At 36.2% G+C, this 15,932-nt stretch overlaps 1 protein-coding gene across 2 annotated transcripts in view; it reads left to right on the top strand.

The window, feature by feature from the left end:
- INTS6 (integrator complex subunit 6) overlaps nt 1-15,932 on the top strand; it is a 45,958-nt gene that overhangs the window by 1,428 nt on the left and 28,598 nt on the right. For both annotated transcript variants that reach the window (XM_075741912.1, XM_075741913.1), the window contains exon 4: nt 237-386. In XM_075741912.1, the coding sequence (XP_075598027.1) occupies nt 237-386 (150 nt within the window). The remainder of the gene's footprint in view (nt 1-236; nt 387-15,932) is intronic.

The following is a 15,932-nucleotide window of genomic DNA, read 5'->3' as shown; positions in this document are numbered from 1 at the left end:
AATTTGTGCTGTGGAACAAAATAAAAAAATCTTCGTTTTGGCAGATGGGGAGCTCTAAGGTTTAAGAGAAGTACGTATTTTCAGGCTTTATGGAACGGCACTAAACGTTAGTAAATTTTTAGGTGTTCTGTTAGCATTTCTAGTGAGCTGCATGCAACAAGGAAGGCACTTTGTAGCCTAACAGGAAAGCAAAGCTCCTATTTGGAGAATAAGTCTTCTCACATTTCTCTTTTCAGGCTGGCTGGAAGGAAAACCATGCAACGTTTATGAACGAACTGAAAAACCTTCAAGCTGAAGGACTTACGACTCTTGGCCAGTCCCTAAGGACAGCTTTTGATTTATTAAACTTAAATAGATTAGTAACTGGCATAGACAACTATGGGCAGGTAGGTTGATTATTAATAGGCAGAAAAATCATAAACCACAAACTTCCCAGAGACAACAATTACCTAGTTGTCCAAAGTGGCATCTTCATGAAATACTCAATATGGGGGCTTCTTCAAAAGTAGCGAGCTCAGATAGTTTGAAGAAATGCAGTCACTTACTATAGTTTGGTACCCAACTTTTCTTTCTTTTTTTTTTTTTTTTTTTTACAAAAAACTTCAGTTATTCCTCAGTTTTTAAACTATGATGTAACCTCCAAGTTGACCTTCTCAATTGTCTTTTTTTTTTTTTTGTATCAAGTCTATGTTTCAGAACCTTAGCTTGTGAGCCTGGTGGGGTCATGAAAATCTTGTTTTCTCTGTACGGTGCTGCTTAATCAATTAAGTACAGTATGGGAGATGAGCCATTTTCCTAACAACACTGCATGTCCAAAAATACTGAAGGGAGCACAAATTTTTCAAAACCCTTTCTTTCCAATGAGATTACAACTTTTCTCTGTGTACCTATATTTTTATTAACCTGCCTGTTGTAGCAGAGCCTTGAGAAGCTGTGCTTTTCTAATGTCTATATTGCAGCTGTCCCTTTAAAGCAGAACTTCTTTTTGGGGTGAGCCAGCATTCCCTTGCTCAGTAGTATGAGTCGCTAAAAGACAGAACCTCTGGGTTAAACATGTGCTTTAGGAAGCGTACCCAGTTCTTTCTGGCACTGGATCAGATTCTGGGTTTTGTTTTGCATAAAGGACATTATTAGTATTGGGCAAAGTATATCGTGTATTTTTCACGTGGGACGTACTAACTTGATTCTTCCCTTTTTGTTGTTCTCATGTAATGCTCCCTCTGCTATCTGAGAATTAGTTACTGCTCTTGATATTTAACATGTGAATGTGGTTGTGAAAATAAGTCCCCTTTCTCCCCCTCCCCTTTCCAGTCTAAGCAGAGCCTATGTGATAATATGCAATGTTTGTTTGGAAAGGAAATTTCTCTTTCATGTTGCATTGTATCGCTTTGCCACTAGGTGATCAAGTGAGCCTAAACATTTTTAAAATGCCAGTTTAGTGATGAAACTTAAAAAAAAAAAGTGCTAGTTCCACACATGGTTATTTTTTTGTCTATTACCATCTGCTGTCTTCTTATACATCTGTGTGCTAATCTTTCCCATTTTCTGATGTTTTTGTTTAGTTACATGAGCTATATGAAGCTTTTTTGAATGCTTGCCACTGTAAGCACACACATGAAATACTTGCTCTTTCCCACTGCTACTGATAATTATAACACTCTGATTAAACCCATGTCAAATAATTTACTCTAAGTGAACCAGCTGTGCTCAACTACTCAATCAAGTGGGCAGTTGAGTGGTCATGACTCTTGACTCACTAGTAGTGTTCCTTACTGCAGATAGCTGCTCTTTTGTCTGTGGAACAATGACTTTTTCTTTGATCCACTTTGGTTGCAGGTCTCTATCTGGGCTTGAACCAGATAACATGCTCATGCATGTTTTTTTACTCTGTTCCACATGTGGAGCTAGCTGTTGAAGAGGTGTTCACATGTGCAGTCAGGTGACTAAATAGAAATTCTAACTCTCTGTAGTGTCTGCAAAAATAGATGAATATATTGCAAGTGGCAGGTCATCTGCTGCTGAAGTCACAGGTTCCCATTTTGGCTCTACTAATCAAAGTAGTGTTTTTCATAAATCAGATCAAATTCTGGAGCACTTAACTGGTCCTTCAGCAATTGCAGGATGAGATCCACGGCAGTTAACTTTCCTCAACTTCACATTGGCCTTTGAGCACTATGTCATGTTACCCTGTCAACTTCCTATTGTTCATCTCTACTACCTAAAATTTGCTCAAGATAAATGTGTATTTAAGTGTACACGGTTTGAGAAACTTACAAATTCAGGATAATAAAAGTGATCAGAATGCTCAGTTGCATTTGAAATAGTTTTCATTCAGAACATTAAGTCCTGATTCACTTTTTTAAAGCAATTACAAATGTTAAAACTATACAATATTTGAGTAGTTTACTTAAATATAGCAGACAGATTTTTGAAGAATGACTATCTTAAAGTGGGAGGAGAAGATAATTTTACAAAAATGCAGCATTTAGATGATCTTAGGTGTGGTATTATGTGAAGTAATAAATCTAAACTTCTGTTAAGCTTTTCTCTGGAAAATTTCTCTGGCTTAACATATTTTGACTGTCATGCTTGTTGTTTGGGTGTATTGACAAGCTTCTAAGGTATTTGCTAAGATCCACTTGTTCTGCATGTATGAATTGTAAACCAGATTTTTATTATACATACACATAACAAGACATGATACAAGCTTGATGGGGTTGTCTGGTTATGCTGTCAGATGGCATGATGTCTTGTCCCCCTGCTGAGTATGAACTGTTTGTTTAAAAGACAGCGTGACTCACTATACTTGATTTCTTTCGAAGTAGACCAGAGTTCTCCATCAACTGACTTCCTGAACAAGAGTGATGGCTGAATGGTCATTCTGAAATTGAGGAAAATCTCCTGCTTCATATTTTCTTGCAACATTAATGTTTGGGGTTTTAATATGATTATTTATCATACTACTTTTTTCAGTAAATAAGCACTGACTCAGTTGCTCGTGAAGATTGAGTTACCAAGTGTACAGCTGTATAAGCTGCTCACAGTATCTCACATTCAGATCTTAAAGGGACACTGTCAACACATTTAGATTATCAAGAACTTGGAAGATTTTTTTCATAAGCTGGTTCTGATATTACTGCTATGGTATGGCTTTATAAACCCTTTGTCTTACCTAGGGTTGTTACATGCACGTTTTTGTGAAGGTTTTTTCAACAACAAAAGATTTTGGAAAGTACACACATCTTAAGGCAACTATGCCTTTAATTTTTACTGCACTTTCAGATTGATAAAGTCTGTATTATATTGCTTGAGTCCAATAATAGTTACAGATTTCCCCCCTGTAGTATGCTTTTTACTGATTATGATAACAGAAGAATGAACCTTCAAATAGAGTGTCAGCTTTTAGCCTTCACTAAAAATAGTGGTCCTCTTCACCTTCTGCATTTTTATAGAAAGCTTAGGAAAAAATACAGGAGTTGGATGTCTTCAGGAAGAAAGCAATTTAAACACATTAAGTTCAGTAAGGGCTCACTGTCTTATTGCACAAAACATTGTACTTCATTAGTCCAGTTTGCTCTTAGCTAACTGACTTTTCTTTGTTGTATTTTCCCCAGTTCAGCTTCTCCATTGTTACAGGTAGTCTGAAATAACAAGCTTTTTTCTAACAGATTTTCTGTCCTCTTGGAATACACTCCTGAATCTTACAGCTACGGCTTGTTCAGCAGTACATGCGTTGTCACAATTTAACTGTGACTTTTTTGAGTTTTGAGTGAGGCAAACATGCAGCTTAAGTTGATGAAAGGGTTAAATACTAATAGATGTGTTTTTCTGTGGAAACAGAAAACATGAACAATGTAGTATTATACAGCAAAAATGTAAACAAATGGTTGAATTGAACCATCTTGTACTTCAGTTATTTACAGTTTGTAGTGAAGTTTCTAAGACTGAGCTCTGAATCAAGGTAGGTGAAACATGTACCAATGGTATTTTGTTGCTCGCATGCAAAGGACCAACGCAGCACTACCAAAACTTGAATGTGATGGATGGTTGAAATTGCTAAAGCTCTGATTCTCTGATACCCCATGTGTTTTACCTTGCCTCCTGTTATTTGCATAATGGCGGTCTCTCACTGTTTTTTTTTCAGCAGTATTGCATAGAATGAGGTTTGAGAGGATAAAATGTACTTATCTGAGTAGATTTTAAAGTGGTTGAGTTGATGCGTCAAGGTATTTTTCCAAATTTTTTTTCAAGGTGAAATTTCATTTTAATATTGTGGCTAGATGCAGTGCTTTTCAATAACACAAGCTTTTTATGAGCTTTTTGTCTCACTAGGGTATCTTGGTCATACTCTTCAGCATCATAATTATTATTGATACAGTAAAACTGGCTTAAAGATGAGTTTTTGACTTTTAAACAAATTTGATATAACAAAAGCGCATTCTGACTTAGTTGTTTTGAAACAGAGAAGCTAACTGTAATGCTTCTGTAATCCAGGTGAACTTGGATAGCTATTTTTCATTCACAAGGATGAAATAAGGTGGTCTCTGGATTTAGAATCATACAAGAAACACTGTTTTGATGACTTACCAGGCTGTGTGCAGTCTTGGTAAAAGCCTTTTTTTCTACAGTGCATTTCACATACGTACAAAAGTGTAACTAAGACAGTTTTGAAACAAACTAAAATCCAAATGGAGTTCAACTGATTAAGAATATTTTGGGAACTTAAAAAATATGCTAAGGGCTGGAAAGATCTATTTCTGATCTGGAAGGTGTCCTGCATATAATGGCATTGTTTTTGAACACGACAATTTTTCTCCAAGGGTTTTATTCATACCATGTATGACCATCAAACAGTCTAATCTTAGGTTAACTGCTGCTTTATAGTTCTCTCTGAATGTACGGTTAGGTCCACTTGTAGCTACAGTAGCAGTATTGCTGATGTGTTCACGCAGTAAAACTTACCGTTAGTCTGTAGAGATCAGCGTGTTTTGCCATAATCGCTTAATACTATAGTATTGCAAATACATGTAAATAGTATACCTGGGAGATCAAGTCTAATTGTGCTTGTAGGCACATGACAGCTTTATTTTTAAGTCACATACTGTAGACTGACTCCTTGCTTATGTGCTTATCTATGTCTAAGATCTGCTGCGTTTAAAAACCCCCAACAATCACAAATATGAAATATTATCTCCTGACATTGCATACATTACGCTTTTGCAGTGATACGTTCTGTTTTCTTTAAATTGTTGAGCAGGTTCATTTTCCAGTTGTTTTTTGAGGATTGTTACTGGATTTCCTTGCTTTCAGCAGTCAAAATCCTTCGAGCAGGGCTTTTGTCTTTGTATTCTGGGGTCATAAACACTGCACTGGAATGGCCTGTGTTAAGCGTGCATCCAAATTTGGAACCAAAGTTTAGGTTAGCATTTCCTGCTTTGTCATGCTGGCATGGTTGCACAGGCAGTTTGCTTTTCATGTTGGTAGAGGCAGAGGTTTGCACTTCTAGAGCAGCTCTTCCATTCTTTTTTTTCCCCACCTTCCCCAGCAAAACTAAATGGGAGAATTTCAGGCAGTAGAAAACATAGCAAGCTTAAGCATGGTCATGGCAGAAACACATATAAGAAAGGATTTCTCAGTCTCCTGTTTTCTGTGTAATAAAAATGGTTTTAACATAAACCTATATGCCTGTTAATGTCAAAGACCTGTATGTGTAGTGCGGGTGAAAGTCAATCTTTCTCATCTCCTACGTGATGAAATTAAGCATGTTGTTTCCAATTTACGGTTTTTAGGCTGTAACGTTTAAACATGCCATCTTGTTTGCTCTTGAAATGTTTGTGATTTTTAGTTTTGTTTTATAGTATCCTTTAATGAGAGCTACGGCAGGCATTGTCAACTTTTTTCATGTTGCAAGGTGGAATGGCATGCTTTTCAGCCTTCCCAGAGCAACAAAGTTCACTGAAAGTCTCAATAATAATAATCACATCAAACTTAAATGTTCTTAAAATCACTTCTCTGGTTCCAATCCAGTATATTTTTAAAGACGAATTTAAAAGTTAAAACAAACTTACACGAAGTACTTTATTTTTTCTGTTGAAAATGATCTCATTAATCTGTTTCACTAGCAGAAAGAAATGAGATACTTCTTCATGTTCTGAATATCAGATATACTTTGACCTCTTTGAATCTTGAAGTGCTCAGTATTTCAATAAATTTTATTTGGAAGGGACAGTGCCATAATGTGTGTGTTTGTTGTGGCTTTGTTTTTTAAGGGTCAGGAGAGTGCATTCATGCTGCAAAAGCTTAAGCAGATGATACACATGTCTGTATGTCTCTGGCTGATATTCTTGAATTCACTAAAGTCATCAGAGAAAGTCTGAGGACAGTTAGGAGTACCAAAATTTTGTCTCTTGGCTTGACTTTCTATCTGGAACAGTTTATTTACCTCAGGTCATTATGGACTCCTTGGATATACCAGCTTTCTTACTTGGGTTCTTAAAGATACATGTCCCATAGTTGAAGTATGCTTGTCTTTTTGAAATGTATTTGCACTTGATCACAGCCAATTGTCAGGGAGGCAAAGCAAATACATGTAGATAAAAAGCCAGGAGTTTATCTTGTGAAGCACAAGTATTTATTTTTTTTTTTCCCCAGTGTCTCCATGGTTATGTTTATTCTTTTTAAGCTTGTTTTCACTTTTCTTACTGAATAGTTATGTTCAGTCTTGGATTTCTGTTGTAGACAGTTCATATCTCTGAAGCTTGAAGGGAAGAACTATTATTTGTGTATGTGTCTGAATTTTAATTCTACTGAGGCTCAGTTGAAACTATGATTGTGTTGCTTGAGAGTCTTGCTCGTTGTTGATTTTTTCTTGTAGTACATTCTGTACCTTTAGCAACATAGTGTTTTATTTCATAGAATATTCCCATATCTGCATCTCCTTCTTAAAGAATGTTTTAATGTTTCCAGTTCATGTTGTGAGTTTTAGCATCATATATGTCTGGCCCTTTTTTCAAGTTGTTTTCATCTATTGTTTATGCAACGAATTTGAATTCATATAACTTGTGACTGTTAGTATCTACCTAATACAGAACTTTTATCAAATGTCCATTTTGCAGTGCATGATTATGGTGCTAATTCTAATTGTCTAAAGTGTAGACCAGTCTCATTTAAAGAAAAATTAATACTGCAGATAGAAGATAATGGTTATATGTTTATTTAGGATAAATCTTTCATATGTATTAAAAGATCCTTGATTTTTTTTTAAAGTGAACTAGCCTGTGAGCTATAAGAGATGTCTGATGATCCTGTAGTATATTTCTTTGATGTCTAGAAAGGATATCACATGTTCATGAAGTATTTTCTATGTATCAGCATATTTTTACTATTATAATTCTGAATGTGGACAGCAAACAGGATTTCAGATTCTTTATTATTGCCTGTATATTTAAAAAAAATAATGGGAGGGATGTATGTAATCACTCTGCTACTGTAAAGTTGGCCCCTAATGGACTAGATTTTTCAAAAATGTATAGGCAATTTCGGTCTTGCATTAATGAGAAATCAAGTATCTGTTATCTAAGCACCTGTTGTTTTCATTCTAGAGATAGTGTCTCTGCCTCAGTTAATTGATTTGCCCTAGCTTACATAAATCTACAGTCCACTATAGATTTAAGCCTAAATTTTTCCAGTGGGGAAACTAGGTTAGTGCCTACAGCTGAATTAAAATAGGTAAGAATTTGCTGGCTGCAAGATATGATACTAACCTTAGTCAGCAACCTTGAATGACTGTGATTGGGACACTGAATAGATGAGACTTCTGGTTGTATGAGAGGACAGGAGGATTTGTCAAAATCTGATCCTAGTCTAGTTATTCTAATATGGGTGGTAAGTGTGGATCTTCTAGCTATCTACCACTGCAGTGCTACAATAGCAGATAAATAAGTGTTTATGTCTAACATAGTTTCACGGCTTTAACATTGGAGGTCTTTTAGAAGATTGATGGAGCAGGAACTGCGGTGCAGATGAGGTCTCTAGTATGGGATTTTTACAGTGATTCAAGGACATGTATTGAAAATAATGCTTAATGTCTTGTTGACTTGGCCAGGAAACTTTAACCTGAACCTGGTGTCTGCTCAGTGTAGCCACGTTCATTTCCTTTAATTTATAGGGGTTTTTTTCTATCTACATGTAACTGCTACTGCTTGTGGAGAGCAGGGTGTTAATCTGATCTCATCCAATAATAATGTTTGAGGATAAATTACCTGAATACACTGTGCATTTTGTCAATGTCTCATTGAGCCGGAAAGCTACATTGATTCCAATGACAGATATACTGGATTTGTTCAATTTAGGGCACTGACATTCTTTTTAGATGCTCAACATAGAGAATATGAGTGAAAAGTGGCCATTTCTTTCTTCCACCAGTATGCCCCCCACCCAGGGCTTTGAATCCCAGCAAGCTGACTTCATTGTGTGCATCTGTGTGTAAGATGTATCCAGCCTGCCTGCTTGCTCTGCTCCTGAACTTATGGCCTCTCATGTGCTCATAATTGTGCCAAACTTGCTTCAAGTTGTGAGTGCGATTGATTCAGATCCTTAATAAGATGGAAGGTGAACTGTAGTGGTTCAGAATCTGTTTTAAAAAGCTAAGTTGCTCCTGCTGCAGTGGTGATAAACTCTGGGAGGGAGTTGTGGAGGAGTCTTGGGGCAGTTATTCAGAATTGCCCTATGTTCATTGAGTCAACTTGCAGTCAGTTTGTCAGTACTCTGGATTGATAACCCCCAAAAAAGTGGGGAGAATTTTGTATACAACTCTCTCTCTGGTTTTTCCCCTTGGGGTTTTTTGCGTTTTCCCTGCTCAGTGTGCTGGCAACTGTGAGATGTATTACCCTTCTCCAGTATATGGAGATCAGAGGCCTGGCTTAGCACTCTGAATTGCACTGAGTGAGCCAGGACCAGCTATGTAAAGTTAATGCTGTGAAGCAGAAAGGCTGCAGTAATTAGGGACTTTATCCAGGGCTTGACAAGGTCAGTTATTTTTGGAATAAAACGTTCAGAAATATTTTTAGGAAATATGACCAAAATCATCTTTAAACCCAGATTCTTTGGGGCTGACACTTTAAAGTTATGTTTGATATGGATGGTTATTTTAGCTATTTTTTAAATTTATAAAAGCTCAAATATAACCTATTTTTAGCAGCTTGCATTTACTGCATTCAGTCAAATAGCTTTGGAAACCAACAGAATTTGCTGGTTGATTTATCCAATTTCAAGTGATTCCAGTAGTGATTCATTTACTAATCTGTAGCTAACTGATAAGGTGCATCTTGTTTTAAGTGACAGTTTCCATTACCTTAAAAATATGGTACAAGTTGTGATCACAGTTGCTTTGCTGCTTATGTGTTTCAGTTAATGTACGGAAAACTTGAAGTTCTTCCCTTTTTGGGATTATCATGTGTCTGTCATATTAGTCCTTACATGTTTCAAATGTCAGTGGCGTTTTGTTCTTCTTCATTTCAATGCTGTTCTTTACTGTTTAGTTACTTGCTGGAATTCACTGTATATGAAGTGCACCCTATGTTTGTGGGGTTTTTTGTCGATTTTTTTTTTGAGAATGTCACATAATTGTGAAAGATTCAAGGACTGAATTGTTTTTGAAACTTACCAAGGACCTCATCTAAATTGGAGCACTTAGAAGTTAATCAAGCAGTTATCACTTATATAATATGGCATTTAGAACTCAATTAAATTTGTTCTTAGATGAAAGAAACAGGACAAACCTTTATATTAATCTGGCATTTTTAAAACTCTGTGACTTAGTAATGTTGGGAACTCTGATTTAGGCACATGAAGACATGAATGTATCTCGAGATTTTATGTTTGATGCCTTAGTAAATCCTACCACGTATTCATTATTCCTGTATTGTTCAGTATGACCATAGTCTAAAAATGCTTCCTTGACACGCATCCCTTCTGTTTTCACACGTGCACTATCCAATATGGAGATCTTACATTCCAAAATTATAATTTCTTGCATTGAATCTCTTTCTCAGGCTGCTTTGGGTTGCTTTTTTGGTTTTCTTGCTGTTAGTTTCGGTTTTGTTCTTAGCACAAACTTACTGAGTAGAATTCCAAAATGACTGAAGTCGTGCAATTAAATAGTCTTTAAGCAGGATGTTTGGTGCCAGCCTTGGAAACCCAGAATGTGTAAAGTTATGAGCATCTATAAAAATCATACTAAGCACAGAGAATTCTTTTGTTGCATGTTTCCAGACAGATATGCAATGAAATCATTGCCTATAGAACACAAACTTGCAAGCTTAGGCAAAGCAAGCAGCTGATATGCTTGAATGTATTTCTGTGAATTTTTTTTTTTTTTTTTTGGACAAAGGGTTTGGTGCCTCTTGCCCAATTCCGACAGCTGTTTTGTGTCTGTAGTATTTTTAATTACAAAAGTGATATCTGACTGGATCTTTGATTTTTGCTGTAGGGCTTTCAGACTGGGCAGGACAACTATAGGATGACATGTTTAGAGCTTCAATAGTTAATTGAATCCATAAACGGTTGTTATTTAAAAGATTTTTTAAAAAATGCTTAGGAGCAAAATGCTGAGGAGCAAATAACTTTTTTCATCCCATTTATTTTCCTAAATACCTTGAATTTCCTTTTTTTAAGTGGAACTTACATAGCCTATGTTCTGGAGATAGTGGTTGTTTCAAAAATACTCCTTTCATTCTTATAACTACTGTGTTGAGGAGTTTAATTTCTGGCTTGGCTTTAGGAAAAGTCTGCTGTTGCACTTGTGCTTTGAAAGCCTTTTGCTAACTGTTTCTTTTTTCGGTTTTTTTGGAGGGGGAGGTGTGTATGGGTTTTTAGTTTTGGGGTTTGTTTTCTTTTTTTTTTTTTTATTAAAACCTGCAACTCATTTGTTCCAGTCACCTGAAATACAGAAAGCTTCAGTCATACCACCAAATCAATGTCCTGACTGAGTGTGCAAAAATAATTGTGTACTGCTAATCTGTAGTGCCAGTAAGGGATGAAGTAAAACCTATGTACCTACCTTGTAATCCTCCATAGACATTCCAAGTAAGAAACTGTGATTAGTGCATGTCTTGGACATTGTAGTAACTCTTAGGTATTTGTAATGTAGTGAACTAAAGAATTGTCTAGGACATGAAAAATTACTTTGCCTATAATAACCTTGCTGTAGCCTATAGGGAAGGACAGCTGTACATAGCTGAATTTACGTTTTGGAATCTCCTCACCTCATGGAGGAAAGGTCTTTTTTTTGCAGCTATCCTTACTGCAAAATCATTGCCGTTGATACCCTGACTTTCAGAGTGTGAATGAGTGCAGGAGAAATCATGACTGGGGAAAAGATGGTGAGTTAATGGAAGCGTGAGTTCGGACCTTGATAAATTCTAGTAGACTTTCTTAAAACTCTGTTTTTAAGATCTTCTCCAAAAGATAAAATAATTTGAGATAGAATACTATTTTTTAGCTTCAAAAGAAAAGGGAGTGGTGTCTGTAATGCAGTTGAATGTTTGTGGCTGAGCCTTCCAAAAAATGGTCAATCAGCACCAAAGAAAAGTGGAATGATAGTGTGTGCTGTCCCTGGTGTCAGAAACCATGAACTAACTGTTGGATTAAACCGAGTTATATCAAGAGATTAGGGTTCAGTGCCTGATTACTGTTTGTACTTATACAATCACTTAGGGTTTTTTAGGCATACAAGAAAGAAGTATTTACCTGTTCCCATGTATTTTGAGATAGTATTCAAACAGAGTATGCCTTACGTTTATCTCCTTGTTGTTCAATCACCTCATTCAAGGCTAGATTTTATTAACTTGTGCCCCCTCTACTGGCTAGTTTTCCAATTACAAAGTAAAAATACAAGTTTATGAGGTGCTACTCTCTGATATGCTATTTTGGCCAAACATCAATTTATAAAAGTCTCTTTTATGGGGGTAAAACTACAACAAAACCCATGTGAGTCCTAATTTGTGAGAGTCAGTGGTGGTGTTGAGAGTTGGTGTTTCCATGGTGTGCGGTTGTTGTCATGGGCTCAGTCAAGACTCCTTCAGCATTTGTCAAACTGGTTTCTTTCCCTCATCCCTCACTTGAAGATGTGGTGTTTTTACCTACTCTGTGTGTGTGTGTTTATTGTTTCATATACAGAGGAACTAGATCTTTATGGTTCTTGAGGCTTTGGAGGACTACACATTGAACTTCTAAAACCTGCTACTATCATCTGCATTTCTGATAGCAGTCATTTTCTCCTTAAGATGTTGCCCTCTCTTGGGTCTTAAGGGACTCTCTCAAATTACCTTTAACAGGTGATTAATTTACCTGTGTTCTTCCTGAAACTTGCCTTTGTGTCTGAGGTAGGATTCCTAGCTGCCTAGCATGAAGGGATGGTAGAGCGTAAGTCCTCCCATCTTGGATACTGCAGGGAGAGCTAAAAGGTTTTAGTGTTATGATAGAGAATGTATGTCCATACTGCAGATGTTTGTGGACTAGAGTTAATAGTAAGAATTCTCCCACTGTCCTGCAGCCCCTTCAGAAAAACACCAGGCATTTTTTCTTGGTGGTAGCGTAATTCTTGGAATAGTGTTTCGTTAGGTTGTTTCAGAAGATTCCAATCTGTGACCGATCTGGCATATATCTTTGCCATTATTCAGGCATCAAGGGAGATTTCTGGTTTATATTAAAATTTCTTTTATGACTTGAAAACTTCATAACAGACTTCAAAATACTTATATCCTGTGCAAAATTCAAACTGGTTAGTATAGCTTTCATTGAACTTTCTTCTGAGGCTTCTGAAAGTGATCTTGAAATACATCTACTGTACAAATATCTGATCATCTACTAGTAAGACAGAATTGCTACCACTGCAAAACTGCCTTATCTATTGAATAATCAACAGCATCAAGGGAATATGTCAAAATCTTACAGACAGCAAAACAGAGATGAGTTAGCAACTTTTTTGCATGAAGCCTGGCTTGTCAGAGATCTTAATCCTGTACAGAATTCCAGTATATTCTTCAGCTTTTACTCATTCAGGCTAAAATCACAGAAGTCTCTCCGACACTTAAGTGGTTCCCCTCAGTTCATGGGGTCAATTTCTATTCTAAAATAACAATAACAAATAAATACAGTTTCAAAGCTGGTTTATGATGCAGGTTCAGTCAGTTGGATAACACCATGATACAGTTCAGAAGCTGTACTTTCCAGTCTGGCCACAGAATCATGGAGCACTTGTGGCATATCCTGTGAGAAGTCAGATTTTATGAAAGCCAATGTTCTGATAGAACCCAACTGCCCTTCTTATGTTTTTCCCCCAAGCATATTCTTCTGCATTCTGGTAGATCAGAGTTTCATATTATGTTTGTGCTAAATATTAATTAGGTGATATGCAGCATAGCTTCATCCGGGAAAACTTCCATTTAAAGACATTTTGCTTCTTATCAAGTAGTAGGAAAGAATTTACTGATCTACTGAAGTAGAAAGCATATTCATTCCTGAGTACTATAGTTTGTACATGTATGTGCATGCTTATGGTACATGTCTACATACATTTGAAAAAATATTAAGGGCAGAGTAGTTTTTGTGAAGAGTTATGTTGCCAATTATGTATTTGCTAAAATACTGCTATGATGCCAGTGTATTCAACTGCGTGTGTGATTTGGGAAACAATTGTGTAAATGCATAAAATACAATTCTATAGGTATTCAAAACTATATAGCCTAGTTCTGCAGGGATAATGGAAAATAGTCAAAGCTGCCGAAAATGGAAGTGGGACAAGTAAGAAGTTGCACAAGATGCTACAGTTCTTGTGTAGCTGACTATCAGAGCATAGAGCAGCTGTTAAATACCTCTGTGTACTTGACAGATAGTGTTCTGCCTTGAGCAGTGAAGGGGAAAGTCTCTAATAAATGTTAAATTAATGTTCTAGACATTTCATGATTTTGCTAAAAACATAACTGAAGTTCCTAAGGTATAAAAAGTTAAGTGAAAACTGTTTTAGCTTGTTGAAATTCAAGCTCAGTTTTTTTAGTATTTTTTTAAACTGTTATCAATTAAAAAACCCCCAGCTTTAAAGCTAATAATTTTGCCATCATTCTGACTTTTAGATTTCATTTTTAACTATTGTTTTTGAGCAATGGATGCTCACAAATTCTCATGAACATTTATGAGAATCTTGACCTTTTAAATTCTAAAAAAACTGATTGAAGCAAAAAAAATTATAGTGCACTTTTGTATTTCCTGGTCAGATGACTAAATTTACTAGCAGTTAGGGCTGATACTTCTGAAAAATAAAAAGGCTCTGCTGAGATAATATAATGTATGATGGATGTGCAATACAACTTCTGTTAAATTTTGTGATTTACTGAAATGAAAGCATACCTTTTAGACATTTAATCATGATCTGAAAATGAGATTTTTCCAGTGATTAGTAATGTGCTGTGTTAAAAATATGCACTTTATTTCAGTTTACATTTATTTTCAACTTCTAGCCTTTCTTGGTCATGAAGCTTTTGTACTTACTTCTTTTTATAGTAGTTGCTTGTTGAACATGTCATTTTTAGTCTCTAACGTGGCGTCTTTTTGGTCGTGTTTCTACCTCAGCTATTTCTTAAGTTTTTCAACACTTCTGACTCCAAAATTAATATTTGAATTTGTGCATTGAGATAACAGTAGTTTTAAATCAATTTTCTCTTACTGCATGTATAACATTGTATACTTGCACATCTAAAGGTCACAGTAGCTCTTGAATTGCTTTACCTGTACACTTGGAAGAAGAAAAAATAATAATCCATGAGTGTATTAGTCATGCTGAAACTTGTTGCTAAGCGAATTCTTAGTTTTGAGAGTCTTAACCAGACAATGATGTGTCTTGATAATTTGATGCGCTTCTGGGTCAATCTGAAGTGCCCTCTCAGAACATCACGCAAGCTGGGACGGGCTTGCTGTGCCTCTTACTGTGACCCTGTGTGAGCCATGTGGAGCTCAGCGGCACTCACAGGTCTGTATTTGTTTTGTGTTGTCTGAACACAGGACTACTTCAGCTGGAGACTGAAGAAATGGCAACCAATGTAACTGCCTGACTTTGTGATTTGGAACAAATAGTCACGAAGCTGTCAAATTGTTCAAAAGAATGCATGTTGTGTAACAGATAAGTTAGTTTTAAGGCTTTGAATCTCTTGCTCCTTTTTAGCCTAGCAAACTTGCAGGATTGCCTTGGTATTGATGCTAATTTTTAAATAATTTTCTTCCAAAAAGAAGAAGAAAGGGTTTTTTTTTCTTTTTCTCATCTTCCCCCCCCCCCCCCCCCCCCCCTCCTTGGTACTTTTCTGTCCTTGAAACTGCAGATTGTAGGTGAAAAACCATCTTGTACCACTTTACAAAACTTGATGGTTGAATAGGATGATCAGCCATTAAAACCTTAGGTGCTTCCTTAGTACTTTTTTCACTGCTGCTAGGAACCTTTAGAGGGAAAAGCGTATTATTGAGAAGAATTTGCAGTCACTAGTCTAGCAGCTATTTAGACTGAAAAGGATACCAAATGAGCCAATTTGCCTATGTGATGCAATTAGCCAAAGGCCCCATGGGACCTAGTTGCCACTGAATTTTCAGCTGGAAAAATAAGTAATATTTAGTTTTTCCAAAATACTTGTTTATAAGCAAATCTATTTTTAAAAAGTTTAAAACAAAAACTGAAAATGCTTTTTAATTTATTGTAGCCTGCATAGTAAATTGGGATTCAAACTGCCACAACTTAAATATAGCAGTTGACTTTGTAGACTCTAAAATGTTTATCCACTATCAGTGGTTATAATCTATCCGAAAACAGATAACACAAGGACAGAACTATCTTTGCTTGTATGCTTGTTAGAATAAGCCTATATTAATGCTAGCTTAAATTGTGAGTG

This window comes from Balearica regulorum, chromosome 1 (genome assembly GCF_011004875.1).
Source record: "Balearica regulorum gibbericeps isolate bBalReg1 chromosome 1, bBalReg1.pri, whole genome shotgun sequence".
NCBI classification, from domain to species: Eukaryota; Metazoa; Chordata; class Aves; order Gruiformes; family Gruidae; genus Balearica; species Balearica regulorum.
This window is presented reverse-complemented; position numbering and strand designations above follow the sequence as displayed.